Source organism: Chelonus insularis, unplaced genomic scaffold (assembly GCF_013357705.1).
Source record: "Chelonus insularis isolate UGA/USDA-ARS -01 unplaced genomic scaffold, ASM1335770v1 contig_135_pilon, whole genome shotgun sequence".
In the NCBI taxonomy this organism is placed as follows: Eukaryota; Metazoa; Arthropoda; class Insecta; order Hymenoptera; family Braconidae; genus Chelonus; species Chelonus insularis.
The window spans coordinates 1,479,467-1,502,818 of NW_023276376.1; the positions used below are offsets into that span (position 1 = coordinate 1,479,467).

The following is a 23,352-nucleotide window of genomic DNA, read 5'->3' on the forward strand; positions in this document are numbered from 1 at the left end:
ACAATATAAAAACTTGGAGGATAATATGATAAGAATAATATCTAAAAAAATTAATAATAAAATTTGTATATTAACAAGATATAATATTCGATTTGTATAAATATAAATATACATATACATTTAAGGACAATTTTTGATTATCAGATACTGTAATAAAAATATTAACTAACATCAATCATCTGTTTCGGATTTACTACTGTCACTGTCCTCATCTTCTAGCTCTGGCATTGGAAAACGTAATATTGCAGCCACACCTGTGAGCTGATCGAGTTCTTGAAAAATAAATAAATTTAAAAATTAGTTTAAATAATCACTTCAACATTATAGCATGTTATCTTATCATTAAATATTCTAAAAAAACGATCTTACGTTCACCAGAAACGTGCATGCTTGAAAATATTTTCACATCTCCATTAGCATCTTTAACACTTTCAACTAACTCGACGTATTCTTTTCGTTGTAAGACATCTTGACATCTAAAAAAGTAGAAATTTTATATAACAATAAGTCTGGCTTTTACAACAAGACATAATAAAAAAAGTAAAAATCTAAATACCTGAACAGTTTATCTGATATCAATAAAGTTTCAACAGCTTGTGCAGCAGCAGCTTTTGAAACATGCTTTTTGCCATAAAATGCTCGTGCTGGATCATTCTGTAGCATAGAATAGAATTGCTCAAGAATTTTTACTTCACCTGCGGCTTTGGTATCAGATATTCTTGCAACAACAGCTGGATCAGCTAACACTTCTTTCAACGAATGCTTGAAGCCTGAGCTTGAGTGTACCAACATAAATTTGCTTTTATTCTCTATCAATAATTTATTGTCTGTTTTGACTGCTTGTTGTATCATATACTCAAAAAATTGATCCTTTACAAAACCGGGACTGGCAATAATGACACATTTTACAATATCAAAATTGATATGTCGCATTAATGCTTGAAATACGTTCTCGTAAAATTTATTTAATCCTTTCTCATGTTGCGACACCATACCTTTCCTTTTTCTAGGAATTACTTGATCTATTTTGGCACGAACAATAGTCATATTCGCAGTAATCAAACAGATATAAGCGATACCTTCTTGCATTACTATTGCTGCTACATCAGCATGTTGAGTAGGATCACAAGCTGTATCTATTCTTTCTAAAGATATTGAATCCCATTTACTTTTTTTCAAAGTAAATTTTCTATTCTGTTCAATGTCCAAAGTATGGTAAGCTCCCATCTGTAATTATACAGTACAAAACCATATTGTTTTATTCAATATCTCAAAGTTACAAGATTCAAATGTAAATTTTACCTTGACATACTGGTTTTCAACAATATTTCTACCTTTTAACCTTAGAACACATGCTTGTGTATCAAAGTCAATATTTTCGACAGAAATCGTTAGAGTGGTTCTTACTCTCGCACTACTCGTACTACCTGTTGAACTTTCAGTCTGAACCTTTCTGATTGTGGATCCTGAAACGCAATCGCCTTCTGCTATCAGATTATAGGAATGCCACATATCTTCTGCATTTTCAGGTATGAGTGTAACAGACCTAGAAATTTAATTATTCATATTCAGTATATATATTGTATTGAATGAAATTTATCCTTTCCATACATTTCTTTATTAAATTTCATTTACATACCCTCCACCGTCTCTGTCAATATTTTTTCCTATGAGCTTCATCTCGAAGTAATTTTTTGTATCTAATATTACAAAATCAATAATGTCAGCGACTCATTTTATATAAAAATATCTGAAATTAATATTATTGTAAATCAAATTTCATAAAATTAGTTATTAATGGTTTCTATGAGAAACAAATAAAAATATGGCTATGCATATGGCAAACCTTTATTGAACTAATTTTTGATGATGATTTAATTCATAACATTGATAAATTACCCAAATTATTATATACACTAGTGTGAACTCATTCAATCGTATTAAAGCAGTTGAAATAATTGTTTCATCACTCACTTAATAATCAATTTAGGTTATTTATGTTGATAATAGACATTACGTATACTTATAAATTAAAATTCACAACTATTCATGTATAATTATTTTTGACAGCACAAAACGTGTTGTAATTTTAAAAAACTTGGCAATCGCTTATGCTACTTATTTACACGTTTCTTTCTTTTTATTTTTTCTCATCGAAATTTTTTTATGCATCGACAAATATGGAGAAATCAATGGTATTTTTATCGACTGAAGAAACCACCAATAATGTTATTAAAAAAGATGGCGTTAGTGTATAATTTTCAAAATAATTTTCGTTCTGTATGCGGATACATATGACTACGAACATGTGCATCGATCTCAATTTCATCACCTACTTTTAATATAATTTAATTCGAAATGTTTCTGAAAGTAAATAAATTAAAAACATCCTTATAAAATTGTTCGAATTAAAAGTTGTTCAACGATTCATACTCATTTATTTTTTATAAAATTATTATTTAATATCGATTTCGTATGAATTTCATAATCCAGAAAATAAAAATTATTTTATTTCCAGGATCTGCATTAATAAATAATGTTTTCAAGATAAAAGATCAACAATGCACTCAATAAAATAAATTACATGCTTCAGATTTCCAGTAAATTACATATTTTATAGAAATTTATTCATAATTTAATTGCATTAATAAATATATTATCAACATGAAAATGATTAAAGGTAAACTGACGTAATCATATCAATTACTTGTTGTATTCATACTGAATAAAATGTACTTCTCTATTAAGAAAAATGCTGGAATGATTTCAATAATCTTTGCATATCATTGGTCTGTAATTATGACTTATAATATCAAATTATTGTACGAATCAGATTCTGAACGTAAGACACGTCTAGCTGATATAATGGTACGTTTTGATCATTAAATAGAATTATAATAAGATTAAAGAAATATTACCATACATAGAATTGATAATATTTTCATTTTATTTTTAGACTGAATCATTATACAGTTCTCCTGTACATCCACAAACAATTATCATTCCTTATGATAAATATAAAAGAATCGATTTCAAATTACTAAAAGATGTTCAAGCAAGAAGTGCTGTAATTTTATCAAATAAGAAGTTTTTAACAGAAAAAACACTTATTCACCTGAAAAAAATTGATTCAGTCATTTTATTTATCAAAGGATATAACAATCAAACGTTAACAACAACATTACAAAATTTTTTGAAGTCTCCATGGATAAATCCAATGCCAATATTTTTTATAATAGACACTTCCTTGGATAAATGTCTTTTTGCTGAAGATATTTTAAAAACAATGTGGAAATTTAGAATAATATCATATTTTTTATGTCTAAACAAACATGGAGATGTAATGATTTTTACATTTAATCCTTTTTCTAACTGGGCACCTTTTCCATGGCAGATAGTTCGTAGATTCAAATATTTGTATAACAACTGGACGTTGTTAGTACAAAAATATCGAAAGGGTGAGAAATAATTTGCATTTGAAAGCTGTGATAGAACAGAAACTTATTTGAAAATACATTATGGAACTAATAATATTGAATGTTTAAATATTTTTCAGAATACATGACAAAATATTCATTAGACTTTAATCGAACTAAAGTGTTAGATGGATATTGTCTTGTCTTTGGCATTTTAGGAACGAATTCATCTGAATTTCAATCAAAACGATCAAAATTATATAAAAAATATCGATCGAAGTATAGGTATATGAAAGGAATAATGAAGGTTTTAAATTTACATGGAAGATTCTATTTTTTCTCCCAAACACATCTAATTCATCACGACAAAAAAGAACTTGGTAAACAATTATACCAATCAGATGTCGATATAATTAGTGGAGGAGTAACGGCAACATCATCAATTCACTATCTTTATAATTTTGAACGTACATTTCCTACTTTTTATTATCAATGGGGAATTCTTACTATTAATCGTGGTTACAAAACTCCACTTGAAAAGATTCAAGATTTTTATGGTATTTGGATGCTACTGTTTACTATGTTTATTCTATTAATTACATTTATTGTTATATATTTATTTGAACAACGACGGATTTATTTTGCTCTTTTTGAAATTATTCGACTACTGATTAATGTTGGTCTGTACACGAGAATGGAAACTTTATCACTCAGAATGTTTTTTAGCATTATTTTCATATATTTTTTGATCATTCAAGCAACATTCAATGGAAACCTAACGAATTTTTTAACTAAACCAGTACTAAAAAAGCATCCAGAGACTCTCGAGAATTTAAAATCTCTCGGTTATGATAAAGTGTATGGTGAATATTCACTAAACTATTCCATGATGTATGATATCAATTTTACTTCAACTAATCAATGTTGGAATATTTTGAAGAATAAGACAAATGCAGCATGCATTGATAATCATATGTTGCTTCGTATAAAAGCTTCGAACGAAACATTATATTACGTAAGCCAAAAATCATTCGGATTTTTTTATCGTTATTTTTACGTTCGTACAAATTGGTTTCTACTCGATAAAGTCAATCAAGCAATCATGCAAATATGGGAGTCAGGATTGAAACAATTTTGGGACGATGAATATTATTCAAAAAAAATTCTTAGAATTGAAATGAAAGAAGCAAAGTCTGTTTTCGTTTATGCTTCAATTAAATTTAATAATCTTATTTTTGCATTCATAATTTTGAGTTGTGGTCTTTCTTGTGCTACTCTTGCTTTTATTATTGAATTGATGAGTGCTTATACAGATATTTATCTTATGAAAAAAATATGTTTTGGCTCTGGTATTGATTTAAATTTTAAATGGAAAAAATGATTCATGCGAATTCAATAATAATTTATACTTTGAAGTGAAATTATGTTTGTAAATTATTCACGTCACCGTTTAATAAATAAAGTTTGAATGAATATAAGTACACATATAAAATTTTTTAGTTTATTATTTTTCACAACAAATCATTCTGGTAAAGGGAAGTTCAAAACTCGCGCCAACCTCTTTCTAGGTTGATTACGTTGAATTGAACTACATGAAGAAGAAGGAATCAGCATAACCATCGTTTGTTTTGCTTGTGTGTAGTAATCATTCTATTAGATGTTCTATGTACTAACATTTTTACTGCAGTGTAATGACAGAAAGAAGACTTTTTGATAATGATTCACAGCTCTTCATCATGTATACATATATGTATAAATCTTTTTAATTAATTTGGGAGTTCTTGTGTACCGATACAGGTTAGGTATAGTGTCAAATTAAAACGTCATACTTATTTACTGATATGATGTATAAAAAAAAATTGTAGACTTTTGTAGTTTTAAGAATCAAGTCCAAGAAATATTTGCCATTAACAGTTAATCAATGAATTGGGTTAGTCATAAATTTGATTCATAGAATAAGTCAATAGTTCACAGATCATATACTTATTTCAAAAAAAGTGAAACTATTGAGCGCAATGTGGGCTACTAAAACTCCTTCTTTAAGAATTGATGCTGCTGATTTAAAATGCAAAAATGGTTGTGGTTATTATGGCAATGATGAGTGGGAAGGATATTGCAGTAAATGTTATCGTGAATATCTTCAAAAGAAGCGAGCACGTGAAACTAAATTACATCACCATGAAACGTAAACATTTTTCATGATTGTTTATCAAATTAATTTTTCATTTGTCAACTATTGACTTTAATCATAAATTAATGTTTCTTTGACAGAGATTCGCCTTCAAAACCAGAAACCCAAAGTGCCAGCAGGAGTGAAGGAAAAAAACTTCAACAGGAAAAAAAAAATAAGCTATTGAGTATATCAACATTTTGGAAACCTCCTCCTGCTAAATGTAATTATAAATATATTTTTCAAAGTACTGTTTTATGAGATTAGTTCAAAAATATTGATTTTTCATTGCAGCTCAAAGTTATGATGAACTGTTGAAAGAACTTATACATAATAACGAAGATCTTGATAAAGTAAAAGCTGAGAATCGAGATCTTATGTCAATGATTGCTGGTACACCAGTTGAAAAAGATTTAAAGAAATGTATTCATTCATTAGTTAGCAATATTTTACAAAACCGCAATGCTAAAAAAATCGAAGAATTATCGGAAATAACTCAAAATTTCTACCAAGTATTTGTTAAACGAATGGAAAATAGTCCAAATTATGCAAGCATTACATCACCTAAAATTAAAGAACGTCTTTTAGACTATGTTGAAAGGTATTCAATGACCCTACTTTATAGGGTGTTATTTTGTCCTCCTTTTACTACTGATGAAGAGAAGGATTTAGCTATTCAAAAAAGGTTAGCAATGGATTAAATAACAATATGATTATCTGAAAAATCAATTTAATTGTTAAACACTTAATTTTTCTTTTCATAGAATCAGACAACTAAGTTGGGTAAGTGGGAAAAATCTAGAATGTAGAATCCATGAAACTAGTCCTGAAGTAAGAGAATTAGTATATACATCAATAACAGGTATAAAAATAAATTTTGTAGCCAAATTACTCATTATTTTATGATGAATGTAATTAGTAATAAATATTAACAAACAAAATCTGTTTTTTTATTTTACAGATTTATTAAACATGGATTCTGTTAAAGCTCCGCAAGAAAAGCTTGCATGTGTTGTTAACTGCTGCAGTAATATTTTTCAATTGCTGCAACAATCTGTTGGTGGTCCAGCATCTGCAGATGAATTTCTTCCTGCTTTAATATTTATTGTATTAAAAGCTAACCCAGCTAGACTTAAAAGCAATATAAATTTTGTTACAAGATTTTGTAATGCTAGTCGGTTGATGACGGGTGAAGGCGGTTATTATTTTACTAATTTGGTTAATATTTAATTTTATTTATTTATTCATGATTGAAGAAATCAGATATATTATAACTAAACTATTTTTTATATAGTGCTGTGCCGTTTCTTTTATTGAAAATGTAACAGCAGAATCTTTAAACATGAATCAAAAGGACTTTAACGCTTATATGTCAGGAGAACGTGTGCCAGCAAATACCTGGGAGTCAGCTTTAACTATTTGTGAGGTAAATATGGTTATTTAAATATAAATAATTATTTGTGAATATCAATTCAAAGTTCATAATGGGTAGAGTTTACATATGATGTGTGAAGACATTACTTTATTGAATGAACTGAAAACAAAAAATAATGAAATAGTTCGTGAAGCATTGGTTTTAAAAAACGAAATAATTGAGTTTCATGAAAGAATAAAAAAAGAAGTTCATGATGCCAGAACAAAATCTCCTTTAATTATTTCGAAAAGTCAGCGAGTTCCTATGAATCTTGATTGTGATGACATGGAATGTTATAAACTGCCACCACCAATAATTCCACAAGTGAGAATTCTTTTTTATTACTATTAATAATTAAATTATGTTATATCATAAAAACTTGATAATTTTAAAATGTTTCCATTAGGTTTATTCTGAGTGTATGAATACGAACGATGATGTTGATGGAGATGATAGTACACATCAATCGGAATTTAAAAATCATTCTGCAGACGACTGTATTACTCCTTCACCAACGTTTGATTTTCCTCCATTTGTAGATTGTTGTATTGATTCTACAACCAATCCTGACGATGTCACAAGTCTGATAAGTTTAGATGCTCAGTGTTGTAATTATTCAAGTATTGATAATCATGACTTAGAAAATGAAATTCAAAATAACATGGTAAATAACGCTCGTGAATCACCAGTATTATTATTGAATACATTGTCATCATCAAATTTGAATTCTACTTCACGTTTAACTGAAGAAGAAAATAATTACCACGGATTTACACTTCAGGGTTCAACAATCCCTACGATACCTTGTAATACTGGTGATTTATCAACTCATAATAACTCATCTGATACTAATTCTGATCGTTACCAAAATCACTTCCAAAATATTTAATAGTATACTTCAGTTCAAATTCTTATATGCATTCATTGATGCTTACTCTATGGCAGTTTAATACACTTGATAATAATCGTGATTTACCAGCTAGAATTAAGTGTTTGTTATTAACAATCAACCAAAAATTTTCTTAGCATTCGATACCACTTTTGTTACTAAAATAGTATATTCAAATGAGATAAATAAAAAATACAGTAGCAATGGTAGAAATATCATTATTACAAATAATGATAATAGTTTAATTTTGAGTGATTATTTAGAAAGCGATTATAATTACTTATAAAAAAGTGGAAAATTCTTCGACACAAATAACGATGACTAATTATTAAAATAATTTGCAAAGTCAAAGTTTGCCATAAAAGTTTATTTGTTGATGAATTTGAAAAATTTTGTGATTTACAAGTTCCCAAATTAGACGTTTTTCGATATATATTAAAGAATTCGAAAAGAAAATTTGGAATTAATTTATTCATTTTCAGAAATAAGTACAAAAAAATAAAATAATAAATATCAGAATTAGTGAGATTAATAAAAATAATTGTAAAATGTTCGTTTTAACTTTTTTTTATTATTTGATAACATGAATTATTTTATACCCGATAGTTTCTGTAAACTTTTTTAGAATCCTTTTAAATGATAAAACAATTTTCTTGATAACATCAATTAATAATATTGTATTTACTATTTATGTCTTATTTAATTTAATATTTAACAGTTGTTCTTTGATATCATTAAAGACATTGCTTATTATTCTCTTTGATGTTAATAAAATATCAATTATTTATAATTTTCTTGTACATATCTATTTCAATTTTTCACGCCAACATGTATCAATTAAGTTGCTGAAAAGAATTTCTAACATTCTTTCACTTTTGAGTGCAATTATTTAAAGTTTCTAGTAAGTAGTAATACAATACTTTTGAGACAAATCAATTGATTTTAGTAAAAAAAAGATCATTTTCATTTATTCTAAAAATTTTAATATTCATTCTTTAAATTTATTTAGTCAACACCAAAGAAGAAGAACGTGAATAGAATAGTTTCTTTCAAATGGGTCGATGTGGACAGAAAATTCAGTATGTATTGTTATGTAGCCAGGTAGGCCTTTAACCCGATTGGAGTGATCTGGAGTAATCCTTATAAACGGAGCAGCATTGAAGTTCTACACACGTCTGTTTTCTCTGATCGTACTTTCCTTCAACATGTGCTCCTTTCTGACAGTTGTAGGTGTCGGTACGATCTGTGATGACGACATATAACTTTACGTGAATTGAGCGTTTATTTCTCAATTACTGTTTTTTTAAGCAATTACTATTTTTCATGCAAATCAAAATATTAATTTTATTTAGAATCTTATCTACAAAGCTATATTCTTTTTCTGAGAAATCAGTTAAAACTAGTCCTGTGAATGATGGTATACTCTGAACCGTCACGAATAGTGGTTATAAAATGTTTTTTAGCGGGAAAGTCTAGGAAGATGTTTACTAAATATTAGCGTTTGTTTGCAACCTAAAAAATGTTCTTGATATTCATTTAACTACATATTTTAAGTATTAATTTTAATAAAAACAATTATTTTTGTTTTTACCTAACTTTAAAATATGTCAAATTCCAATGTAATAAGTGCAGTTCATTTAGAAAAACTAGGTAAATAATTTCTAAGTTTCTTATTTCTTTATAAATTGCAGCAATTGTTTAGAAATTTATATTGCAATCATTATTATTATAATAGTACTTAAAGTTTTTTTACTCAATAGATCATAATATTGATGAAATTAAATTGAGAGCATTGGATAATATAATATCAAAATTGGACGATGGTTTTAAATTCAATTCTCCAAAAACTGAAAGAGAATTCATTCACAAACTTTTCAACTGGTTCATCTCTAAATCACTTCCTTGTTCTCCTGATAAAATCTTAAATTTAATTCATCAATTAATTAATGTAAGCATATTATTAAATTTCTTTACCTATCTTTCAATACATTCATATTTAAAGTATTCTTCTTTTACAGACAAATCAATTAAATGCACATAATTATGGAAACATTGAGTTCAGAAGAAAATTATCTGAGTTAAAAACTAAACTAGATTCCACATGGCATGGTAAATTAAATGATATTGAATCAGCTGTATCAAAACAATTGTTATCATCAAACCAGCTTGAGTTAACTCATACTAGCGCAGATTCACAACAATTTAATAATGAAGTTAGTAAAAATAATGGAAACAACATAATAGAAAATATTAATGAAGCTTTCATCGATGAACAAGGGACCGAAAGTTATTGTGAAGCAAACGACGTAGTTGATAAAGCTTTTTTTGAACAAATATCTCATCTTCAAATTGGTGAGAATAAAACAACTAGTAGCTTAGCCTCTGATAATTTATCTACTACTCCTGTAGTATCTAAACAAGTTGAGGAAGCTTTGAGATGGCTCGTATTTCCTTGGCAGCCATTAGTTTCATCAGATTACGGTGTTTTATCAGCAGTTGAAGAGACTTTAAATTCAAGTATTAATACAAATACTAATGCTATAATTCGTACATGTCAGTTTATATCAAATGTCATGCTTCAAGACTTTCCAGCAGAAGTTTTTCTTCAAAGACCATCAATTGTTATGATTCTTCAAGCTCTTCTGCAGCAGTGCTGTTTAACCCCTCAAAATACGCAATGTGATGATGTACCATGTATTACATCAATGGTGTTACGAACACTACATAAATTAACCCGATCTCTTCGGTTCCGTATTTACTATTATCGTGATTCTAGTATAGTGAATAGAAAACAAGGATATTTCGGGAAAAAGAATGATTCTCTATCTCTATCTCATTCTATGGATCATGGAAGAGAAAATAGTACAGACGAGTTTGGTAAAGATTATGAAGAATTGGTTTCAAAAATGAATTATAATGCAGCATCATATCAACAACCATCAAATGCAGTTGTAACAGTGACTGACAGTACTTTGTTAGATGAATCTAGTTTACAAATGAAACAAATGTTAATTCCCAATTACTGTATTGAAACATTAGGTCACATTTTGAAATTGTTGATGAATATACCAATCGATGATTATTATTATCGTCCAATGAAAGATACCAAAAATATGATGGATCTTAATTGGGAACTTTTACAACTACTTATTGCTAGTGTAACACCTTCAATCTGGATGTGCTCTGATGAAATATCCCGTAAAATTCATGAAGATCTTAAAGTTATCATGGAACTTCTTGGTAATGTTCTACAGTATTTAACAAATTATCATAACATTGATTACTGTAGAATTTCATATTTGCATCTTATTTGTATGACTTTGCAACTGTTGTGTTCATTAATTCCTCTAGAAGTTGCAAACTTGATCATTCCGAATAACTTAAAAACTGCTATTTGCACTGCATTGGTTGATCCATCAATTTATATTATGTATCCAGAGTTAAATGCCATTTTACATGAATATGTACAACATTTCCGCGGTACTTCAGAAATGGGATACGTCAAATTATTTGATGAGATTCGCTTTATAACAAAATCTATGAAAGCTGCCATTATCATATTAAAATCATCATTGACCATTAATGATATAAATGTTGATACTTTAAAACTCATGTATGTCTCGCAATCGAGTTTAAATTATCACAAAAATTTATCTATTATTGAAAAATATATTTATTTAATTAAAAATATACATCAGTTAAAACTAAATACACAAGAAAAAGTGATTAGTGTTAAATTGCTGTTACATTTACTAGCTAATGGAGATCAACAAGTACGAATTGCTGCGTATAAAGAGTGTCATTCATTAGTGTCATCTGTTTTGTTTGGAATTGATACCACTAAAGAAATTCATGAAAAAAAGTATACGTGTATTAATGTCAATTGCATATCATTTCTGTGTAATTCTAATGTTCTCACGGAAATTATTTGTCACGGAATGAATGACGAAGATAAAGTAGTGAAAAAACTATCAGAAGATATAATAATTTTTTTATTAAAGGGTAAAATTCAAATGCAAAATAAAATTTGGCTAGAGTTTATTGAAGCACTTTTACCAGTGTTATCATTATTGCAATGCTATGCTGAAATGAAATCACCTTTAGGTCAGTGCATATCGAAGATGTTCGATCCAGATATTTCAGTTGATATTCAACTACCACATACAGAAGTAATAAAAGGTAATATGAGATTTCTATTTTCATTAGACAATACTATAAGAGAAGAAGGTTCTTGTAGACTTATTTATTTACTCGAAAATGAAAAAAATTCAACTGAAAAATTACCTCGACTTGCATCATTACATGGTCTTCCTTTGGCATCATTAATATTCAATCATGTTGAAGAAAATCGACCAGTATTGCTTTCTTTTGATGGAAAATATGAAAAAAGTAGTATTCTTTCAGTTTTAGAGATGTTCAAGGTTACACCAAGTGTAGAACCCAAAATACGCAAGTCAGCATTAGTTCAACTAAGCGTGATACTCACCGATAAATCGTTGCATGAATTATTTTTACGTGAAAACGGATTATCATATATTTTAGAAATATTTGAGAAAGCTTTAATTGAAAAAAACTATGAAAATTATCCAGACTCAGTAGTTCCAATCATAACAATTTTGAAACTTCTGGTTTTATCACAACCCACTGTGCGTAATGAACTCTCTAACAGATCAGATATCTTGATGAATATTTTACGGAGTGTATTTTTATTTCCAAATAATTTATGTATTAAAGCAGATGCTTCTATTTTACTATTTCTTTTACTGTTTAATGATCAATTAATTCTTCTGAAAAATAAATCGAAAGATGGACAACCACATGATCATCAAAGTTTTGAAATTTCTCTACCGTATATTATTTTAAAAAACATGCAGTTACCTTTTATCAGCAATAGTCATTGGAAGTTTAGTATAAATCGAAAACCGGATACTTCAATAATTCATTTCGGCCATCCTATAGTTTCAACTTTTTTGAGACAATATTGGGCATGGCGATGGAGCAGTTTAGATGAATTAAATAACTCAATACTTAGCATGGAAAAAGAGGATCTGGATAATTTGGAAATCGCAGAAAATCTGAGAATTAGAGAATCTGAAAGAATTTGCTTGAAATTGACATCAGTCAGTCATTGCTGTCAGCAACAACTTTTAAATATTCAAGCTTCCACAACACATCAACAAGTCATGTGTGCTCTCGACTATTTATGGATGTATATTAAATATATTTCACGTCTCGAACACTTCATGAAAATTCAAAAATTAACTTCAATGCCATGGGAGAAGACTTTTCAGCGATTTCTCTTATGTAGTCCCACTAACAAAGAAGATGGTCATCTTTACGTAAATATTTTAAACTTTCTCAATATATTAATTAATATCACACATGATTCAAATCTTATATCATGGCTTTCAAAAAGTATAAAAAACATAACTAAGTTTTTATCGGACATTGTGGAAAATTTTGATCTAGAAAGTCAAGACATTCATCAATCGATTTTAAGACTCGTTCGTTCTTTATGTCACAATAATTTCGAAGAAAAATCTTTACAAATCCAACATCAACCGCAACAAGGAGATAATACGTGGAATGTTCTTATTCAATTGCTAATATCAAATTTATGCTTCAATGATCCGCATCAACAACACCGAGAACAACAACAGCATTTTTATAATTTAGTGTATTTGGATTGGCTTTTGACGTGTTTAATACATTTAACAAGTAGATGTCAATGGGATTGTCCAAGAGATCTATTAGTTTCTTTAGGCAATGCTCTAATTGAACTTATTACTTCGTTCCACAGCAATGGAGCTGTAAGTTTCATGGGTCTATCAATTACTCGTAATTCAATTATTTGCTTGAATCATTTAATTCATTATATGAAAATAAATTTTCAAAAGCCTAATGATTGGACTTTATATTGGTATCAACAAAAAGAAAGAAACCTAAGCTGGATTCCAATACTTTGGAAAAATCGAGACCCTTTGATACGTGCATCAGCACTTCAATTACTTGCTGGATTAATCCAAGCACCTCATAATGCTCAGCAACTTCTCAATGCTTTAATCATGGCACCTAGCGAACTTTGCCAAGAACTTTTAAAATTTATTGTTAACAGAGAAGAATGTTGTATTGTCAAAGAACATGCTTGCATTGCTTTGAGTAATTTGATAAAAACTAGCAGCGATCCATCTTATGAGTATGTTGATTCTCTTGAATCTAATGCTATATTTCTTTATATTGAACGAATGAATGTTTACCATGAAATCAATCTTATTTGTAGCAATATTTTTATGTTACCAAGTCTCGATTCAAAAAAAGTGTCCGAATCTCCACTTTATTATAATAATTCTACCGAAAACAATTGTAATGAAAATGAAAATTTTGGTACTCAAAGATTTTTATCCCTTCCTAAGGCTATTTTACATTTGTACAGCTGTCACGATGAAATGCTGATATTATCTTCATCATCTGCTCAAGATCATTTAATTGATGCTAATTCGTTCCCAGAATTTCTTTCAACACCTTCTCTTATAACTTCTATTTGTAAATTACTGAACAATTTAATCATCGTAGGCGAATATGAATGTATCAATAAAATACATGAACATTCTCTGGATAAATATTTTGTTAGATGTCTTGGATCAATTCCAAAAATAAGCTCAAAATTTACAAATAATCTGAACCAATATTGTGATATTTTAGGATTGTATTCAAGTATTTGTATTATCTTAACTAATTGTATAATATATAGTAAAAATTTTGCAGCTGCTGTTAATTTTTCCCTCGAAAATTTTGTTTTATTATTTAGTTATTTAAATAAAAATCATTTCAATTGTGATACAAATAAATTAATCCATCTGTATAACAAGCTATCGATTGCAGTCTTTACTTTCTTTAGTGCTTTATCGTCAACAGAGTCTCAAAATGATGAAGCTTTAAAAAACGCCATAGAAATAGTAGGCTTAAATATCGTTGTTGAATCTATCTATGATGCAATTAATCAGAATGTAGACACTGAATTACGTATGAGCGCTATTGCCTGTTTGTCATTTTTACTTTCCAAAGAGATTATGAATCGAGAAAATGCTATTGAAGAAGCAGAAGCTAAAGAAATTGAGATGAAAGATAAACAAGAAAAATGTAATAATGAAGCAATTGGATATAATAGTTTCTTAGAAGTTAGTACAACATTAAGTACAACATTTATTCTACGTTCATCAATATGTATAAAAAATGACGACAGTGATGATAATGATGCATCTACAGAAGACAAAAATAATGAAGCACAACAAATTACACTTAGTTCAGGAATTTGTAAAATTTTAATACACCTTTTAATTGCTCATAATTATGCCAATAAGTCAAATTTTAATGTACAGAGATCGAAAGATAAGAACATAATTATTGGAGCATTAACGAATTTGTTAAGTATTTCTATTGATGCAAAAAATTCTGCGATTGAAGAAAATTTATCTAAAATTAGTATTATGATTTTGAAGGAACTTTATACTGAATTGAATCTTCAGCCATTTAACAACATCAAACGAATGAATGCAGTACGTGAAAAAAAAGTAATTAAATTAATGCATAATTTAAAAAGAAAATATTCTAAAAAAAATTTGATAAACAATGTTTAATTCTCAATGTAAGTTTTTTATTCGAAACTAATTTTTCAAGTAAACAGCTGTAACAAATATTGAATTAAAATGAATTTTAATTTATTAGTCATGAAAAAACATACATTGGCAATTATAATTGATACATTTTTTTTTAATTTGCGTAAGAGCTCAATGACTGTTTATTTTTTAGGGAGTTTCTTCGTTGTTCAGTGATTTAAACCGAATAATGTTACTTTTAATAAACTTTGGATATAATAATCAGACTGCAAAAAAGACAATAAGTCAATCAGGATTGGCTGATATGATTCACAAGTTGTGGGTGTGGATTTCTCTAAATGATTCAACACTTTTGACATCATTAAAGTTGATGGCTACGATTACAACCAATTGTCCAGAAGGTAATTCGTGAATGATTTGAGTAATTATTGTCATTGATCGCCCACCATTATGCTTGGGTTTTTATCATACTTATTTATAATCTGTTTAAATATTCATCCATTTTTTTATGTATTTGTTACCAATAGGTGCACAATCGTTGACATCTACAACAACATTATGGCCTGTAATAGGTCCTAGGAAGATGCTTACTACCGGTTCATTAATTCACGTTATTATTCATATGATCACTAAAGAAATTGATAGAACTGATTCTCACTTATTCAACATTCAACGGTTACAATTATCATTCAACATACTACGGAATGCTGTACACAGCTATGATTGTCGTGTATCTATAGCTAAAGTAATTAATCTTATTCTCATATTACTTCATTAATAACAAAAAAATAGCACAAAAATTACAATATCAATTTCTTTATTCAAGTCTAATTGCTATTCGATGTAGTTTTTTACTTAATTGAGAATTCAAATTATTACATAATTTAAATAATGATCAATTGATCCATCAGTCTTTGAGTATTATTGTAACTATTGTTATTATGACGACGAAATTTTTATTTTAAATCAATTTCTACTTTTTAGAGTAATCTTTTCAACTTTTTTCCGAAAATTCATCCATCAACTACAAAACGAACTAAACCATGGCTTTTTGTTGAAGTCTATTGTTTAGAATTTCTCATTGACTTCACTTTTTATGAAGAAGGGCAAACATCTGTGTCGAAGGTAGACATGCATTGTCTCACATGATTTTATTAAAGATTTTAAAAAGCTTTGACAATTTATTATTCATGTTATTTGTGGCAATTTAGGCAACAGATGCTGTAGAAGTGTTAATTCAACTTGCAAGATGTAACACAGCTGCCACAAGAATTTTATCTCTATCTACTTTACGTAATCTGCTATTTAATACATCGAATAGACCACGATTTATTTCTTCAAGTATTTATTTAGTTATGTTTTTTTTTCATTTCATAATTTGAGTGCATTGAACTAATAAATTATGAATTTTTAGTGGATTTTCTTAACTTACTACATCGAACGCTTAAAAATGGCAGTTTATGCGAGATAGGAATAGCTGGATCTATGCTTTGGTCTATAGTGGCAAACAATCAGAAAGGTAAATTAGTTGCAAGGACTTCAGGATTATCCTCTTGCCTCCATGAAGTTCTAGGACGATTGACGTTGATGCCGGAAAAAAAACAACAAGATGTCGCAAAAATGTTGCAGTATGTCATTAAAATATTGAACACAGACTTCTGATCATTGGGTAATTTTTTTTATTAATCGATTATAAATTTGAACTTGAATTTTTGTAAAAAAAACGTCATAAGAGTTTATTTTGCATCTAGACAGTCGTAGATCTTTGTCTTCTTTTTAGTTTTAAAATTGAACTTCGGTAGACAGAAGTAATGAGAACAATAGTGTATAATTTATAAATAGATCAAATAATGTTGTAACATTCATGGACTATTTAATAGAACCGCTTGCGTATTACCGTCCAAATAGAATCACGACATCTATTATAAGCTGATTGACACTTGTTATTAAAAATACAAAACCTGAACTTTCTTTCGTTTATCAATCTAAATTCATCATATTTACATTTTTTGTTTGCTACCAGACTGATAATTCCATGTAAGGAGATTCATTCAATTAAGCAAATATAAATCAATAGTAGTGTGAAAGCGTGATAAATTATTCTAGTTGATCAGTTTATGACCTTTGTCAGTACCTACATATTAGTAATAGCATTAGCACATGTTTAAAAATCGATTTTTTTTATCATTAATAATTAATTAACAAGTAAACTGATCATATTGAAAAGAACTTTTTACCTTTATTTTATGAATATGTTTTTGAAATCAAGATATTAAAACTCCTTATTAGTTTGCTCTTTTGTTTTATTTTAACTATTTTTTGTGTATTCTCTGAAATTTTTGAAAATGCATAATTTCATTCTCTCTTTAAAAGACTTTCATCAGCATCAATTTAGATTTTGCAATAAATATCTAAAATCAAATATACTTTTATTAACTGTAGCTGATGATAAAAGTGATCAAAGGCAATATATACATTGGAGGAGAAGGAAGAGAAAGAGAAGCGAAGGAGAAGTGTGGTGTTGGTGCTCAGGGTCACGTGACATCGGATGCATTTGCGTCAATGCTGACCTCCGAATATAAGTTGTATCCGTGCATACTATGCCTACTCTGAGATTGCACCAGCAGGCGAGAATAATTGAGGGGACCGCATGAGTTTTATAGCGTAGAGCGTGGGACCAAATGAAATTGATGATTTAACATACGATATAAAATATAATGAAAATAATACCAAACTATTTTTATAAAATATTATCTACAATAAAAAGTATTTATTCATTTTTGTAAATTCAAACAAAGAAAAAAATAAAAGTCAAACAAGTTACTCAAGTTTACAAAAACATACAAGTCTAACGGAATTTCTTATTTCTAGTTTGTCGACAAATATAAATATGTATATATTCTTCTTAATTTTATTCATTGCAACAATTTAGCTAAAATGCCATACAAAATACATATTACTTTTTAATTAATTGTCGATTTATCTTATCAACTGATAAGATAATAAGTTGATATACTCTTATGAATCTAATGATATTTGTTGGTTTATTATGTATTATTATTTCATTTTATTATTCACACATATTTCGAGACAATAGCAGCTTTGGAAATTCCAAATGTATGTCAGAGTGTTAATAACTGGAGAAAAAATTGTCAGTATTAAATACAATTCCATTGTTTTGTGTGATGTGTCATAAATGGAGCCAAACTTCAGATCTGAAGAGCATATGGTATCAAGTGAAAAACCAACAGGAAAATTGCACTTCTTGCAATGTGCTATCATGAGTGAATACCGATCCAATGGCTACGTTAAATGACATGTTAAATAGAAAATAAAATATAACAATGAGTAGTTTTATAATCATAGTAATAATTTATCAAACAAGTCATGTTCATCATTAACGTTAATTCAAACAAAAATGTCGAGATGATATCGTACTAAATTTTGAACAATACTAGCTACCAAGTTAATAATTGATGTATCTATATGATAAAATAATAAAATGAGATTATTATTAAAAATCTAAATATTACTTTGATCTTTTGTTAAATAAAAAGAAATGTTACTATTGATACTAAAATTTATTTCTTTATTAGTACAACTGATATTCAGATATGATCCATGATCATGAATATATTACAATAAAATGATAATTGGTCATATATCCGTTATCAATATACGTCAGCAGAGTTATTTTTGTAAGTGTCTTTTCTTATATATTTTTATATCAACAATTGAGTCAATATAATTATGATTTAAAAATTCTTAAATATTTGTAGGAGATATAGTTCTTAGCTCTTTTTAGAATGATAAGTCAAATTCAATTTTTATAACAATATGAATAATATTCGGTAAATGTGTTCGAATTTTTTTTTTTTTTAAATTTATTCAAACAGTTATTAACATGTAAATTGTCTTAATTCATATGTACACAAATCAAACGGACTTTTGCTTACAAGTAGACGTCATTACTATCATAACAAAGCTGATGACAATTTTATTGATAACTATATAATATTATAAATTATTAATACAATGTAAAAATCTACTTTTTATTCTAATTTTAATAGATTAAAATTAAGAAATTCTCATTTTGTTTGTTATAGCGAGTTTTTTTGTTAAATTTATTACTAGAAATAAAAATGGATGTCTTCAAAATTTTTTCTACATAAAAACTAAAAGTTTGTTTTTCATTTAATTTTCCATTAAATTTTGATAACAATTTTTACAAAATCACACTCAAGAAAATTAATACGATTTAAATTACATTAGTAGTATCTATCCTACGAATTTTAAAATAATGTTCATTCAAAATTAAAAATTTATAGTATTTTTAAAATTAATTTAAAAATATTTTATTCATTTAAATTCAATAATTTTAACAGAAGGACATATATTTAACATTTACCTCTATTAATCTATACATCAATTACAATCAAGAATGAGTGATCAAAAATACACCATAAACTGAAAATAATGATAGTCAAATTAATAAAATTTACAAAAATAATATTGTTGGTGTTTGATACACATATGTATATAAATTGGGTGAATGTGTGAATGAGGTGGAGAGTGAAATATCAATGTGTGTGTGTATAAAGAGAGAGAAAGAGAGAGAAAGATAGATAGTACAAGCAATGAAGGAAGTGAGGGATGGAGGGAAAACTATCAAGAACTGGCCCCTGATAAATCTATATACATATATACAGAGAGGCCGACATTACATATTCACATCCATATGGATGACGTTTTTTTTTCTTTTCTTGGCTCTCATGTGTTTTATATATGTGAGTTGTGATGTGTAGAACATCAATATCAACGTAACACGATAGCTAGATCGGCCAGTAGGCTCGCCGTCAGTGAATACGTCAATTCATATTAAATACTCTCGCCTAAAGGAAATCAAAAATTAAATACACTGGTAGAATTATATTCAATAAACAATATATCGTGTGGAATATGATTAAAATTGATCAAAGTAGGCCATACAGAAAATAAAACTTCAATGTAAACTTGTTTAGTGTTTAAAGTACATCTAGAAACATCACCGACAGTACTAAATACCATTTGTTGTAACATCAACTTGTTATTTTCATCAAAATTCATATCTTTTACTTGATTTTATTGATCAGTATTATTCAATCCTAACATTTTTGACGTATTATTTGGAAATACTGCATCATACGAATTATAATAACATTTTTGTAGATGTTCAGTGTATATTATTATAAGCATCAATAGAAGGAATAATAATAACAGAAAATGATAATGAGTGGAGTTGAGAAAATGTGTATAATATTGAGATTATTGAATTAATTTGAACAAATAAATAATTTGAATATATTATAAACATTAGTGTGAAGGTAAAAATGTCCAGTAGTGTATGCCATGCTCCTCTATCCACTCCAAGAATGGAAAGTGTACTTAGCACCACTTCAAGGTTATGCCTAAGGGCTGCCATGGATCAATATGATACTCTTTTACAAAGCCCACGATTTAACAAGGTATATTTCACACGCTTGTTTTTATGTCTTAAATATTTGACAATAAAAGTATGACGATACTAAATACCATTAGCTATTTAAAAATAATTTTATTGACACAAATTTATTCTATTTGGAAGATACTTTTAAATACTCAAATATTATATTTTAATTTTTATTTATTGACGTAATTGATTAACAAATGTTAGGTTTTATCTTTAATGATTGATTTACAATAATGAATCATCGTAGCATCTCGCATGGTTTTTTAACGGATGTATAGGAAAATTTATAAATAGATTATTTTATCAAAATGATAAAATTCTATGTAACAACATTTAATAGTAATAATCATCATGTTAAATAATTACTAACAAAAAACTTCATTCTATATTGTTTATACATATCATTTAATATGACATGGATTAATCATTAAAAATTTTCTTTCACAGTTGTTTGTTTTTTTTGTTTTTGTAGCCAGTAAAAGGTAGTAATTTGAATCAATCGGAAAGAGTGAACAAAGATGAGTTTAAGTTCCAAACAAAGCAAATAATGACACAAGCATCGATGAAAAATAGTAGTCCGAAAGAAGAGTTGAAAAATTTGAAAAGCAAAGATACTGCTGGTAAAACCTACTCTGTATTCCGTCAATTGGGGAATAGACGAAAAAATGAACATGCTGACACGGACAAAATCGTAGACCAGGTTAACCTCATCAGCAAAGGCCTACCAGCGTCTAATTCTGAATTACCATTATTCTCTTCTTCAGTTTTACATTCAGCATCTGATCCAAACTACTATTCAAAAATAAATCACTTTCCTCACATACTATCTGACACTACGATGCCTGAAGAAGATATTTCACTCAAATTTCTCGCTTTGGTAAGTATTTCTAATCAAATTTATTAGATAATATTTAGAAAGTTTTCATTACGTATTGTAATTAAATACACCACTATATCATTATATTCATGGATCGTTATTTTTATTTTAGAATGCCCTTGATTTAACTGCTCCAGCAAGTGATATTTTGTTAAGAAATCGTTTGAAATCTTGGTTTCAACTATCTGGACATCCTGATGGTTTTGCACCAGCAGGCCCGGGAACAGTTTGGAAACGTCATACAGGTGGAAGTGAAAACACAGAACGTGCTGTTTATGAAACACTTTCACAAGATTGCCTCATACGCGACTTTATTCCTAAGTATTATCGCGAAGTAGAATACAAAGGCGATAAATTTATTGAACTACAAGACTTACTTTTTGGCTTTAATGATCCTTACGTGATGGATATCAAGCTTGGTACCAGAACATTTCTCGAATCTGAAGTATCTAAAACAACAGCACGAACAGATCTATATGAAAAGATGATTGCTATTGATCCTAATGCACCAACTGATTGGGAACATGAACATAAGGCTGTTACAAAGCTTCGATATATGCAGTTTAGGGAGCAACAGAGTTCGACTTGTAGTCATGGATTTAGAATTGAAGCGATGAAATTAGCGGGTCAACCACCGATAAAAGATCTACAGAAAGTTAAAGATCATCAAGAAGTTACTGCAACTATGAAATGTTTTTTCAGCAAACATAAAGCCAAATGTGAAAAATTATTAGAGAAACTAAAAGAGTTACGTTCACGAATTGAGATGTCTCACTACTTTCAAACTCATGAAGTGAGTTATTAAAGGACATTTTCTTTAGCTGTTAGTTGATAAAATTTAAATGAATTTATTTATTAATTATTCTTTTTGTGCCAGGTTATTGGGAGCAGCATCTTCATGATTTACGATAATGAAAAAGTTGGAGTCTGGCTCATCGACTTTGCTAAGATGTATAAAGTTCCAGAAGGAAAACGATTGACTCATCGACTTCCATGGAAACAGGGAAACCATGAAGAAGGCCTTCTTTTCGGTTTAGATAATCTTATATCAACAATTGAACAAGTTCAAGCATTTTACTAAATTTTATATAAATGATAACTAAGCCGAGGTACAATCAAAGACTACAGCACAGATTTTATACTTTTCATATTATTTATTACATTTTTACGTCGTTCTTTGTATATTACCTTTCATTCATAACTCTGTTTATCACTGTCATTGTTAAGCATAAATGCGCACTGTTTATTGAGTGCCTTACTCATACATAATGTATGAAATTAAATTTCTGTTATTATAATTTTTATCTCACAATAGATGAGGAAGATTATTAAGTCTTATAAAAAATCTAAGATTGATTTATTACAGGTAATTTATATAATAATTGAGAAAAATACTCATTCTTACATTATATTGTTTACTTTTTGCAAAAAATAAATGTTAGTAAATAAAAATAACAATTTTTTACAAATATTTCTTTAAAA

The 23,352-nt window shown here is 28.1% G+C and overlaps 4 protein-coding genes across 8 annotated transcripts; 3 read left to right on the plus strand and 1 right to left on the minus strand.

The window, feature by feature from the left end:
- Positions 1-50: 50 nt before the first annotated feature.
- On the minus strand, positions 51-2,188 carry pelo (protein pelota). 2 transcript variants are annotated; one of them, XM_035095528.1, is made up of 6 exons: positions 1,900-2,188; positions 1,640-1,750; positions 1,303-1,546; positions 557-1,227; positions 370-476; positions 51-272 (listed from the first exon to the last, which is right to left on the minus strand). In XM_035095528.1, the coding sequence occupies exons 2-6, from the start codon at positions 1,678-1,680 to the stop codon at positions 172-174; spliced, it is 1,164 nt and encodes a 387-aa protein (XP_034951419.1). In that variant the 5' UTR covers positions 1,681-1,750; positions 1,900-2,188; the 3' UTR covers positions 51-171. The 2 variants fall into 2 exon arrangements, with proteins under 2 accessions (XP_034951419.1, XP_034951418.1); XM_035095527.1 differs by having other exon boundaries at positions 1,847-2,188.
- A 2,838-nt stretch (positions 2,189-5,026) lies between these two features.
- Rabex-5 (Rabaptin-5-associated exchange factor for Rab5) lies at positions 5,027-8,487 on the plus strand. Of its 4 annotated transcripts, none has more exons than XM_035095851.1 (9): positions 5,027-5,218; positions 5,384-5,601; positions 5,688-5,809; positions 5,881-6,271; positions 6,351-6,448; positions 6,548-6,804; positions 6,881-7,012; positions 7,079-7,324; positions 7,407-8,487. In XM_035095851.1, the coding sequence occupies exons 2-9, from the start codon at positions 5,432-5,434 to the stop codon at positions 7,887-7,889; spliced, it is 1,899 nt and encodes a 632-aa protein (XP_034951742.1). In that variant the 5' UTR covers positions 5,027-5,218; positions 5,384-5,431; the 3' UTR covers positions 7,890-8,487. The 4 variants fall into 4 exon arrangements, with proteins under 4 accessions (XP_034951742.1, XP_034951741.1, XP_034951739.1 ...); XM_035095850.1 differs by having other exon boundaries at positions 5,027-5,213; XM_035095848.1 differs by having other exon boundaries at positions 5,292-5,601; positions 7,407-8,486.
- A 407-nt stretch (positions 8,488-8,894) lies between these two features.
- Positions 8,895-19,313, plus strand: ana3 (anastral spindle 3). The gene is made up of 9 exons (XM_035095516.1): positions 8,895-9,539; positions 9,650-9,837; positions 9,908-15,460; positions 15,699-15,906; positions 16,033-16,250; positions 16,490-16,630; positions 16,717-16,846; positions 16,920-17,174; positions 17,948-19,313. The coding sequence occupies exons 1-8, from the start codon at positions 9,494-9,496 to the stop codon at positions 17,165-17,167; spliced, it is 6,732 nt and encodes a 2,243-aa protein (XP_034951407.1). The 5' UTR covers positions 8,895-9,493; the 3' UTR covers positions 17,168-17,174; positions 17,948-19,313.
- Positions 19,314-19,965: 652 nt separating this feature from the next.
- IP3K1 (inositol-trisphosphate 3-kinase-like protein) lies at positions 19,966-23,255 on the plus strand. The gene is made up of 4 exons (XM_035095517.1): positions 19,966-21,009; positions 21,466-21,870; positions 21,983-22,663; positions 22,748-23,255. The coding sequence occupies exons 1-4, from the start codon at positions 20,875-20,877 to the stop codon at positions 22,949-22,951; spliced, it is 1,425 nt and encodes a 474-aa protein (XP_034951408.1). The 5' UTR covers positions 19,966-20,874; the 3' UTR covers positions 22,952-23,255.
- Positions 23,256-23,352: the final 97 nt, after the last annotated feature.